We start from the raw sequence: 12,560 nt of genomic DNA on the forward strand, positions 1-12,560 counted from the left end.
TAGTTTAATATTTGAATAAAATATAAATAAACTGTTTAAAGTATATTAATTTCGTTGAAATCATATAATAGAAGTATAACTTCTTACGTGCGTACAAAGTACACACATTCTTTTTTTTTTGTATTTTTTGGGTCATTCTAAGCAAAAAATGTTTTTTAATAGTTTTTTACAGAAAAGTTTTTTCGTAGAATGCATAGTTTTCGAGATAAACGCGGTTGAACTTTCAAAAAATCGAAAATTTGCAATTTTTGAACCCGAATAACTTTTGATTAAAAAATAAAATAGCAATTCTGCTTGCAGCATTTTAAAATTCAAGTCAAATTATACCGGTTTTGATTATTTCCATTGCTAAAAATTAATTTGTTTATTGTTAAATAAAGCTATAAACAAATAGTGTTTGAACGTTTTCACGCGTGCCCGCTATGCATGCTACCAAGAAATTGCCTATTTGCCCCCACTTTTTTATGGGAGAAAATACCAACATCAATTAACCTCAAACAAAATTTATGTTTTGTTCTGGCACTGGTTCATGTTTGTTTTTATTTATAATTTTAAGGTTAGATTAGAAATACGTTTTTCTTATAGTATCACAAAAGCACCTGCAAGTAGGCAATTTCTTCGTAGCATGCATAGCGTGCACGCGTGAAAACGTTCAAACACTATTTGTTTATAGCTTTGTTTAACAATACAAAAATTAATGCTTAGCAATGCAAATAATCAAAACCGATATAATTTCAGAAATTCAAAAACAACGAAATTAGAGGGGCATACGAATAGATAAAAAAGATAAGAAGTGGGTAAAAACCTCAAACAAGTCTATGTAAAGATGAAAGTGGGCAAATAATCAGTGACCAACAGAAAGTCACAGAAACCTGGAAGCATTATTTTCAGACCCTACTTGGAACACAAGTAGACATGGAAGATGAAATGGGTATGAATTACGTAGAAGAGAATGAAGTAGATAATGGAGTAGAAGCTCCAACTATAGAGGAAGTTCTCGAAGTTATTAAGGCCCAGAAAAACAATAAAGCTCCGGGAGTTGACGAAATACCAGCAGAACTGTATAAGGTAGGTAGACCAGGGCTCATCTGTAAAAATATTAGCACATTTGGACGTTGAGAGGTGACTCAAATTTTTTTGCAGAAATTGCTTGAAAATAAATCGAATAATAATATTTGAGTTATCCTCCCTCTCAAAAAGGTCCGGAACATTGTTTAAATAATCAAAATGTCAAAAAATGAAGGAAAAATTCGATTTTTTTTTCGTTTTTTGACTATAACTTATAAAGTATTCATTTTCGAGAAAAGTTGTACTGACATAAAAGTTGCGTAATTAAGTTTCCTACAATATAGAATTGATTAAGAATTTAAAAAATAGTCACCCTTGTTGCAAAATAGCAATAATTGCGAAAAAACCATACAAAAACAAGTATTCGCATTTTATGTTTTTCAACCATTTATGCTACACTTAGGACCTTCATATTTCACCCAGAAAACCTTTATGATACAGTAAAATAATACTGTAAATTTCATTAAGATCGGTTTAATAGATTTTGCAAAATAAATTTTGCAATCCAGCTTTCGCAAAAAAAATTCATTTTTTCAAAATGTTACAGAATTGAAAATAAAGCAGATAACAAGTTGAAATTTTTTTTGCCTATAGAAGTTTACTGTACCTTTCATTTTCAATTTTGCAAAATTAAAATCGATTAACTACCACGGTGCCAGGAATTTTTTTAAATAAACATTCATTATTGGTGCTACGCGCAGGACAGCGGATAGTTTGCTCTTATTGGGCATTCCAGTGACCTTTGATAATGATTGATACATTTTAATTTTTATTAAATTTCGGTATAAATAAATAAATTTGTTTATTGCAAAATAAAAACACATACTCTATCCTTTGAAATAACACTTTATTAGCAAAAACTTTATTGTTTATATATTTTAACTTAGAGAATAAAAGTTTATTATTTTTAAACATATGCAATTGTTTAAACAATATTTCATAAACAATAATAAAATTAGTTTGATTTTTCTGGAATTAAAATATTAAAATACAACAAAACATAGAGTAAGAAAATAATATGTTAGATAAAGATTAGAAGAAATTTTGGTGGAAATCAACTTGTGTGAATCGAACACCGCTGTCCTGCGCGTAGCACCAAAAATTAATGTTTATTTAAAAAATTTCCTGACGCCGTGGTAATTAATCGATTTTAATTTTGAAAATTGCAAATGAAAGGTACAGTACACTTCTATAAGCAAAAAAAATTTCAACTTGCTACCTGCTTTATTTTCAGTCCTGTAATATTTTGAAAAAATGAATTTTTTTTGCCAAAGCTGGATTCCAAAATTTATTTTGCAAAATCTATTAAACCGATCATAATTAAATTTACAGTATTGTTTTACTATATCATAAAGTTTTTCTGTGTGAAATATGAAGGTCCTAAGTGTAGTATAAATTGTTGAAAAACGTAAAATGCGAATACTTGTTTTTGTATTGTTTTTTCGCAATTATTGCTATTTTGCAACAAGGGTGACTATTTTTAAAATTTTTTACCAATTCTATATTGTATGAAATTTAATTACGCAACTTTTATGTCAGTAAAACTTTTCTCGGAAATGAATACTTTTACAGTTATAATCAAAAAACCAAAAAAAAAAAATCGAATTTTTCCTTAATTTTTTGACGTTTTGATTATTTAAACAATGTTCCGGTCCTTTTTGAGAGGGAGGATAACTCAAATATTATTATTTGATTTATTTTGAAGCAATTTCTCCAAAAAAATTTGAGTCACCTCTCAACGTCCATCTCAAAACAGATGAGCCCTGGACTAAGGTTGCGACGACCTAGCAAGTCACATCCACGCGCTCATCAAAGACATATGACAAGAAGAGAAAATACCCGATGACTGGAAGAAAAGTATAGTATGCCCGATCTATAAAAAAGGAGACAAACTCCAGTTCAAAAACTACCGTGGAATCTCTCTACTATGTACAGCATATTATAAAGTCCTCACGTATATTATAAACCAGCGGCTCCAACCACTAGCAGAAAATATTATTGGAGAGTATCAGACGGGCCTAGATTAGATCCAGAATTGAAATGGCACGGTCTACATTTATCAAGCTGAGATCCTTGCTGTGCTGCGGTGATATCAGTTTGGGAACCAAGATGCGGATAGTGAGGTGCTACGTTCTTCCAGTGCTACTGTATGGAGTTGAAGCCTGGACACTGACGCAAGCCACTGAAAAGCGGATTGAAGCCTCTGAGATGTGGATCTATAGGAGGATACTAAAAATATCTTATGTGGACCATGTCACCAACATTGAGGTCCTACAGCGCATGACAAAAGAAAAAGAAGTGCTTAATTTAGTAAAACAACGTAAGCTTGAGTACCTTGGCCTCGTGATGCGGAACGAAGAAAAATATCGAGTTCTTCAACTCGTCATGCAGGGCAAAATATTTGGCAGGAGAGGACCGGGACGCCGTCGTATCTCGTGGTTGAAAAACCTCCGACAATGGTTTGGGATAACCTCCGCGGAGCTGTTTCGCAGAGCAGTCAACAAAACAATGATAGCCTTAATGATCACCAACATCCGGACCGGATAAGGCACTGAATAAGAAGAAGAAGATCAGACGGGCATCCGATGGGGAAGATCGACACTGGATCAAATATTTGCAGTCAAACAGATCTTGAGCAAATCATGGGAACACGATCTTGATGTTCACAACGTGTTTGTAGACTTCAAACATGCATACGACTCAGTCAAAAGGAACAAACTATACTATACAGGGTGAGGCAGATAACTGGCATATTATCTCGAGAACTAAAAGCAACAGAATCATGAAATTTGGAATACAGGGGTTTTGAAGGATGATCTATTAAATGAAAATATTTTCATCTCTTTGCAACTTCCGGTTATACCGGAAGTTGCTTATAACTTCTTTTTTTTTAATGGGACACCCTGTATATTTTTACATTTTTGGATTCTCTTCGATGTCTTCTTTCTTAAAATATGAGGATTTGTAATGTTATACAGGGTATTTTAAAAGATAATTACGTTTGTTTATTAATTTCGTAGCAATATTCACACCCTGTAGAATTGTAGTAATTTGACAACTAAAACTCTACTTACGTTCAAATGATTTTTAATATAGTCTACTATTGTTAAGAACCATTAGTATAGCTAAATTTTTAATTTTAGTATACAGGGTTGGTCGAAACTCGGAATGAGTATTTTCTGAGTTTTCTTAAATGGAACACCCTGTATTTTAGTATTGTAATGAAATGATATTTTACGGTACTTTTTTATTTCTTAAGCTTTCCCTATACCTAACTGCTTTAATTTGTGCTTAATTGTTAGTCGCACCAACAATTTTAACTACGTAGCTATTTTGATAGCTAAACCATTATTGGTAATTTTAAGGATCGGTCTGGATTAATATGTATTTATTTCTGAATAATTGTTTGTGATTGAATATTTTCATGGCCAACCTAATAAAATTTTACGTATTTTTTGTTGCAATTAATGTTTAGCTTGAATCACCAATAACTCACAAATTAAAGCAGTTAGGTATAGGCAATACTTATAAAAAAAAAGTACTATGAAATATCATTTCATTACAATACTAAAATACAGGGTGTTCTATTTAAGAAAACTCAGAAAATATTCATTCCGAGTTTTGACCAACCCTGTATACTAATATTTCAAAATTAGCTATACTAATGATTCTTAACGATAATAGACTATATTAAAAATCACTTGAACGTAAGCAGAGTTTTTAATGTCAAACTATTACAATTCTACAGGGTGTGAATGTTGCTACGAAATAATAAAAAAACGAAAATATCTTTTAAAATACCCTGTATAATATTACAAAATCTCATATTTTAAGAAAGAAGATATTGAGGAGAATCCAAAAATGTAAAAATATACAGGGTGTCCTATTTAAAAAACCAAGTTATAAGCAACTTCCGGTGTAACCGGAAGTTGCAAAGAGATGAAAATATTTTCATTTAATAGATCATCCCTCAAAACCCCTTCATTCCAATTTTCATGATTCTGTTGCCTTTAGTTATCGAGATATTTCTAATAGGCCAGTTATCTGCCTCACCCTATATATTGGCTGAATTGGCAATACCACACAAGCTAATAAGACTTATTAAAGCCACAATGGATGAAACTCAGGCATGCGTACCTACGAATACAAAACCACCAGAGAGACTTTTTCAAAATTTCGCAGGGACTAAAGCAGGGAGATGGGCTGGTCCCAACATTGTTTAACCTGGCACTGGAGTAGGCAAAAGTGGCGGTTAGGCAAATGCGAACTGGACGAGGAAATCTACTGACCAACCGAACGGTTCAACTATCCGCTTATGCCGATGATATTAATATTATGAGTAGAACATCAACAGGAGTAAAGGAAACATACGCAGAGTTAAAAACACAAACAAGAATGCTAGGTCTGGACATTAACAAAGAAAAAACAAAAATAATGACTCAGACAAGAAGAAATATAGTCCCACAAAACATTATACATGAAGATGACATTGAAACGGTTGGAAAGTTTAAATACCTGGGAGTAGAAATATATGCCGACGGATCAGAAGATGGAGAAATACGGAAGAGAATAACGCAGGCAAAGATAGCTTATTTTGCCCTCTTCCATTTATTTCGGTCTAAAAGTGTCCACCGAAATACAAAGATGAGAATCTATAAAACTTTAATTCGACCAATAACATGCTATGGCAGTGAAGCCTGGGTCCTGAAAGAAACATCCAAAAACAAACTCGACACATTCGAAAGGAAAGTACTGAGGAGAATACTAGGACCTGTGAGGGAAACGGAATCTTCAGAAGTCAATACAACAACGAACGTAATCAACTTTATAAGGAAGCACCCCTGTCCGACTTCATTAGAATACAAAGATTGCAATGGGCCGACATGTGATAAGAATGGGAGAGGATAGGCTACCAAAAAGAGCACTGAATGCTAGAATGCAGGGAAAGAGACCGGTTGGAAAGCCAAGAAAGCGCTGGGAAGACACAGTAAACAGCGACGCACAAGCCCTTTTAGGAGTCCGTGTATGGAGAAGAGCAGCCACAGACAAGCAAGGGTGGAGGCAAAGAATAAAGGAGGCCAAGGCTCAATTTTGGCTGTAGTGTCGTAGAAGAAGAAGAAGATATAATTTGACTTGAACTTTCAAATGCAGCATGCAGCATTGCTATTATATTTTTTAATCAAAAGTTATTCGGGTTAAAAAATTGCATACGCATTTATCTCGAAAACTGTGCATCCTGCGAAAAAACTTGTAAGAACATGTTTCGCTTAGAATGACCCAGTAAATACAAAAAATGTTTTGTTTTGTGAAAAACCGCTTTTTTGTAACCTTGCAAGTTTTTTGTTTACAACAATCTTATCGACATCCGGATCAACTCTTAGCCTAAAAATTCGTATTCTACGGGTCAAAATACATAAAAAAAACTTGAGTAAGTCCATCTAAATAAAGGAGGCCGTTGTGTCTGGCGACAGCCCTAATTAACTTGTCCGTACAATAAATAAAAAATATATCAATCTTGTAAAAATCCAATAGAATATCAATACAGCGGTTGGTCTTCAGTCAATATCCTAGGGCAAGTGGAGCTTCCAGATCAACATTTCGGGTGAACGCTTCTCTCTTAAAAAAAAAAAAATAAAAAATAAAAAAAAATCATTTATTGCCCTAATAATATACGTATGGTGCAAATGAAATGAATAAATTCGTTATTTCTTAAGCCTGCGACTTTAAGGAAAAATCCCGAAACAGGTTTTTTATTTTTAACTGATGATATTTTGGTGTATATGTCATACTAGTGACGTCATCCATTTGGGCGTGATGACGTAATCGATGATTTTTTTAAATAGGAATAGGGGCCGTGTGCTAGCTCTTTTCAAAGTTCAGTCAATTCTCTATTCAGTAATATAAAAATTTATATGATTATTTGTACAGTGTGTCAAAAAAAAAAAATTAATTATTTGACAAAAAAACGAAGGTATGTAATTTATTTAATTCAAAATACATTTTACTCTTACCCGAAAACAGAAAAACATGTTTATTTCACAAATAAACATTGATTTTCGATTAAATTCAATGTTAATGCCAGCTCTCGCCAGCCACCTGCCCCTTCGAAGTTTGAACATTTAATTTAAGCGAAAAGCAATATTTATTTATGAATAAACATTTTTTTATGATTTGTAACAGCACTAAAATATATTTTGAATTAAATAACGCTGTGTCTAGGTACACGCTAACGTGTACGCAAATAAAAAAAAATTAGGTACACGCTAAGCATCATCAAGTCAGTGACGTCACTATTTGGCGAGCACTGTTACTGGTTAATTGCGTACACGCTAACTTGAACCGTGTGTATGGTGTGGTAAGTACCGTGAGTGCCAGAGTGAGGTAAGAATTTGTCTAATCGCTACGTATGGTGCAAATGAAAGGAATAAATTCGTTATTTCTTAAACCTGCGACTTTAAGGAAAAATCCCGAAACAGGTCGATTTTTATTTTTAACTGATGATATTTTGGTGTATATGTCATACTAGTGACGTCATCCATTTGGGCGTGATGACGTAATCGATGATTTTTTTAAATAGGAATAGGGGTCGTGTGCTAGCTCATTTGAAAGGACAGTCAATTATCTATTCAGTAATATAAAAATTTATATGATTATTTGTACAGTGTGTCCAAAAAAAAATTAAATTATTTGACAAAAAAACGAAGAATGTATGTAATTTATTTAATTCAAAATACATTTTACTGTTACCCGAAAACAGAAAAACATGTTTATTTCACAAATAAACATTGCTTTTCGATTAAATTCAATGTTAAAGCCAGCTCTCGCCAGCCACCTGCCTCTTCGAAGTTTGAACATTTAATTTAAACGAAAAGCAATATTTATTTATGAATAAACATTTTTTTCTGATGTGTGACAGCACTAAAATGTATTTTGAATTAAATGACGCTGTGTCTAGGTACACGCTAACGTGTACGCAAATAAAAAAAATTAGGTACACGCTAAGCATCATCAAGTCAATGACGTCACTATTTGGCGTGCACTGTTACTGGTTAATTGCCTATACGCTAACTTGAGCCGTGTGTATGCTGTGGTAAGTACCGTGAGTGCCAGAGTGAGGTAAGAATTTGTCTAATCGCGTTGTGTTTACACTTTAATATTGATTAGTAAAGAGATTTCTTATTTTTTATTTGTTTAGTATTTGTTCTTAAATTAACTATGGAGTGTGGGCAATTATTTAGTTCTTTTAATAAGTTTAACAACATTTTAAAACAGTATGATAAAGATAAGAGACTATAAATTAATATATATTTTTTTAGTCATAAGTGAAATAGTATTACCGCCCAAAATTAAAATAAAAGGAAGACCTAAAGCTTTCACAATAATAATTAACTTACGTATAAAAATTATTTTAACAATATTTTGTACATGTCATGTCAACTAAATACATATTGATTTTGCTAACCTGAATATATACTTTTATATACACATTGATTTATTACAATTAAGTTTGAAACATCTGAATAGTTCTGCTTCCCTTCCCTTTCCTTAATACCAAATATTTTTCTATCAAACAAACACTTAACATATCAAAATAGCGTGTACCTAATATACAGTTACTGCGCACGCTAAGTAATGACGTCACTGGCTTTATGAAGCTTAACTCGCGTGTACCTAACTTTTTTATTTGCGTACACGCTAGCGTGTACCTAGACACAGCGAATAAATAAATTAGATACATTCTTCTTTTTTTCGTAAAATAATTTAATTTAAAAAAAATTTTTGGACACTTTATATAAATAATTATGTAAATATTTATGTTACTGAATAGAAAATTGAATAACCTTTCAAATGAGCTATCACACGACCCCTATTCTCATTTAAAAAAAAGTATCGATTACATCATCACGCCCAGATGGATGACGTCACTAGTATGCCATATACGCCAAAATATCATAATTTAAAAATAAAAATCGATCTGTTTCGGGATTTTCCTTAAAGTCGCCGGTTTATGAAATAACGAATTTATTCCTTTCATTTGCACCATACTGTATAACATTACATTAAATTTAAGATACTTTATTTTCTTCTTTCGATGTACAGCGGCTGCACCATCTCCTTGAATTGCTTCTGTTGTGTATCCCTGATTCTTCATGGCTTGGCCATCTCGACATCTTTTTCCATAGGTTCTTCTTGTGGCATCGCACCTACTTTCTTTACAGGTTTTGCAACCACCTGGCTATTATCAGATGGTCGATTATCTCTGTATACGATTTTTGGCGAAGATTTCTCTTGTTTTTAGGAGTCATCTTGTGGCCTGGTAGACAAATGCTGTACTATCCTCGGCCACCTCTCTCAGTGGTGTGTACTGGAGCTTTTCTCGGATAGTTGCATTTGATACTCGGTCTTGCCATGTTGAACCATTTATCAACCGGAAACAGTCATACCGTATCTGTAGTCTCTAATCTCCTTCAGTTGGTATCTGCCGTGAAACTCCATATTGAAACTGCATATTAACATCGCAGCACTAACGTAGATTTGGCACAATTGGATCTTCTTGGTCTTCGTCAGAAGGAGAGGTCCTAAAAATATAAGGTTGTACATATTAGTCTTTTTACTAACTTAGCTTTTACCTTGGTTTGATTTGTGTTCAGCGTGAAGTTTAGCTTTCGGTCTAGGTGGACTCCTAGTGTTCGACGGATACCTCTGATTAGATTACGTTTCCTCTCATCGTAAGTTCTACAGCTGGTGGATTACGTTGCTGCGTAAAGATGATAAACTGCGTCTTTTCCGCGTTGATCTTGATTCTCCATTTGTCTGTGAATTCCGAAATCTTTACTAAGTGGTCTTCTAGTGTACGGAAAATTCTTCAGTCGTCTTTTCCTGCTATGTATATGGCTGTATCATCTGCATACATAGCTGTACTTGTTCTTACATCTGTTGATAAATCTGAAACAAAAATGTTATACAAAATGGGCGATACTCACTAAATGGGAGTGAGACAATGGGAATTAGTGGCACAGGACCGACAAACATGGAAGGCAATAGTAAACGCGGCAAAGACTCACGAAGAGTTGTAACGCCAATGGTGATGATGAAAATGGGAAAATTATTTTATGTGCTATTAGATTGAAAACTTATTCTTTTGCTAGCATTTGCCGCTAGGGTATCCCTGCCATTTCGTTCGTTTCAATCCGTAACTGCACGCCGGGGTTTGTCCTGGTTGCGACTTTACAAAACATACCCGCTCTCAGCACAAGCTCCGCCTACTACGCATACGTCATTATTCAGAACTGTAAGTATCCCTAACCGATATCAATACATTTTACTAAATTTACCCAAAGAGGAAATCTCGGAGAGAATAATAATGCAGTTTTATGGTTTGACAAAAATGTTTTATTTTTTAACCTGCATTAAAACGTGCACTAAACCTTACAGATAAAAAATAATTTTAGTTGGTAGGCGCAAAATTTGCTTGCAATGCTATTTAAATGCATTGATTATTTCCGAGTCCTGAGAAAACTAATTAGTATTTTTGAAAAATTTCAACTCAGAATAAAAGATTACATTATTACCGAGGGCCGAAAGTCTCTGAAAACTTCTATAATGTTTATGTTAATAAGTTACAGGGGTAAAAAAAGAGAAAATCGAGTATAATTTTTAATTTCAAATCTCTTATTTAAAAGAACATCGAAATACATTTTTCCACCTACCTCTACCGAAAGTATACTTTTCCTGACCTGATTGTCGACCTGAAAGTCGTACTTTTCCTCCCTAGGGAGGGAAAGTACTTTTCCTCACCAGGGAGGAAAAGTAAAAGTGACGTCATAGTATGTAATTGATGAAATAACTTATTGACGCCCTACACAGTATTCTATTATCTATTACGTAAGTATCTATACATTTTAACCTTTATTTATAGAGCACCCTGTATTTTGCAGAATGGTAGAAACAGTAAATTGTTATTTTGATTTAACAATGTTTACATTAATAATTTGACTTATATTTGACAGTTGATAGTTATACTGTACCTACTTGTTAGTTTTAGTGCTCTAATAAATTTTGTCAGTTAGTTACATAAATAAATTACATATTTAAAAATGAAAAAATTACTTGATATTTAAGGAAGGTGGAAAAATCATATGTGTAACATGGGAGTAAAGTGTCTTTTCCTCCCTCGAATGATTACTGCCCTCCGCTACGCCTCGGGCAATAAACTTCATTCTCGGGAGGAAAAGTAGCACTTTCTTCCCTTGTTATACCAATAGCTATTTCATACGTATTTAGGTGAAACGATGACCACACTCAGGATTAATGCATAATAGTGTGTTAAAAGGTTCAAATGGCACCAAATGTGCTGGAATCGGGTATATTTAATAAGATGTGTTGAGAGCGGGTAGGATTCTTACAGCTCTGGATGGCGAATGCGTAGGAGGCGGAGCTTGTGCTGAGAGCGGGTATATTTTGTAAAATCGCGTTCTGGTTGGGTCAGAGAGAGCAGCATATGAGCCGCCTGATGAGAGACTAATACGTTTCGAAACCGGTAGAGGTGCTTGCTGCACTCTCTGATTGAACTAGAATATAATGCGGCTGTAGTTTCTTGTTGCAACGAAATTGAAAATGGTTATTCATTTTTAACTTATTATTATTTATATCAAACTTATGGTTTTTTTAAACAAAATATTTAATTTTCCAAATAAATGTACCAGAACTATATTCTTTTACATAAACTATTAAAATAGCTTATTGACGTATATATTTCAGATAAATTAATAACAATTTCATCATTCCCTTTCAGCATTTGTTTTTGGTTTTAGGTTGTTGATGTCTATACAGGAGCAATTTGCGGACCAAATGAAGAAGGCGAGCTCAGAATTAAATCAGATTTTCTTATGAGTGGCTATCACAATCACGATACTTCAGACTCTTTCGATAGTGACGGTTGGATGAAAACTGGTGATATAGTTAACTATGATAAAGATGGTTGTTTTTATATCAAAGACAGAATCAAAGAAATGTTAAAGTACAAAGGATTTCAAATTGCACCTGCTATGCTAGAACAAGTACGTATTCAATATCTTATTGGTTACTCAATAAGGTGTCTGTCCGTTTCGAGTAAATACCAATTTTTTTAGATCATCATCATTCTCTTTGATTTTATCCCTATGCGAGATCGGCTTCCCTAATTAAATTTATCCATAAATTTCTATCTTGCGTCATATCAATATCAATCTCCTTTACCAACAGTCGTGCCTAAGCGTATCCTCCAGGTCTTCTTTGGTCTTCCTCTACTACTTCTTCCAGGAATCCACAGATCACCAATTCTTCGTATTGGGTGATTAACGTCTCGACGTTGACCATGACCAAACAATTTTAACCTACGCTCCTTCATTTTGGCATCAATTGATGCCACCCTCAGACTTTCCCCAATAAAATCATTTTAAATTTTATCTTTTTTGCCACTCCACTCATCCATTCAAATATTCTCATTTCCG

The 12,560-nt window shown here is 33.6% G+C and overlaps 1 protein-coding gene across 1 annotated transcript in view; it reads left to right on the plus strand.

Annotated features, from left to right (window-relative positions):
• Nucleotides 1-12,560, plus strand: part of LOC126892160 (uncharacterized) — an 87,709-nt gene that overhangs the window by 64,250 nt on the left and 10,899 nt on the right. The window contains exon 7 of the mRNA XM_050661632.1: nucleotides 11,883-12,128. Within this exon, the coding sequence (XP_050517589.1) occupies nucleotides 11,883-12,128 (246 nt within the window). The remainder of the gene's footprint in view (nucleotides 1-11,882; nucleotides 12,129-12,560) is intronic.

The sequence above is a fragment of the Diabrotica virgifera genome, chromosome 9 (assembly GCF_917563875.1).
Source record: "Diabrotica virgifera virgifera chromosome 9, PGI_DIABVI_V3a".
NCBI classification, from domain to species: Eukaryota; Metazoa; Arthropoda; class Insecta; order Coleoptera; family Chrysomelidae; genus Diabrotica; species Diabrotica virgifera.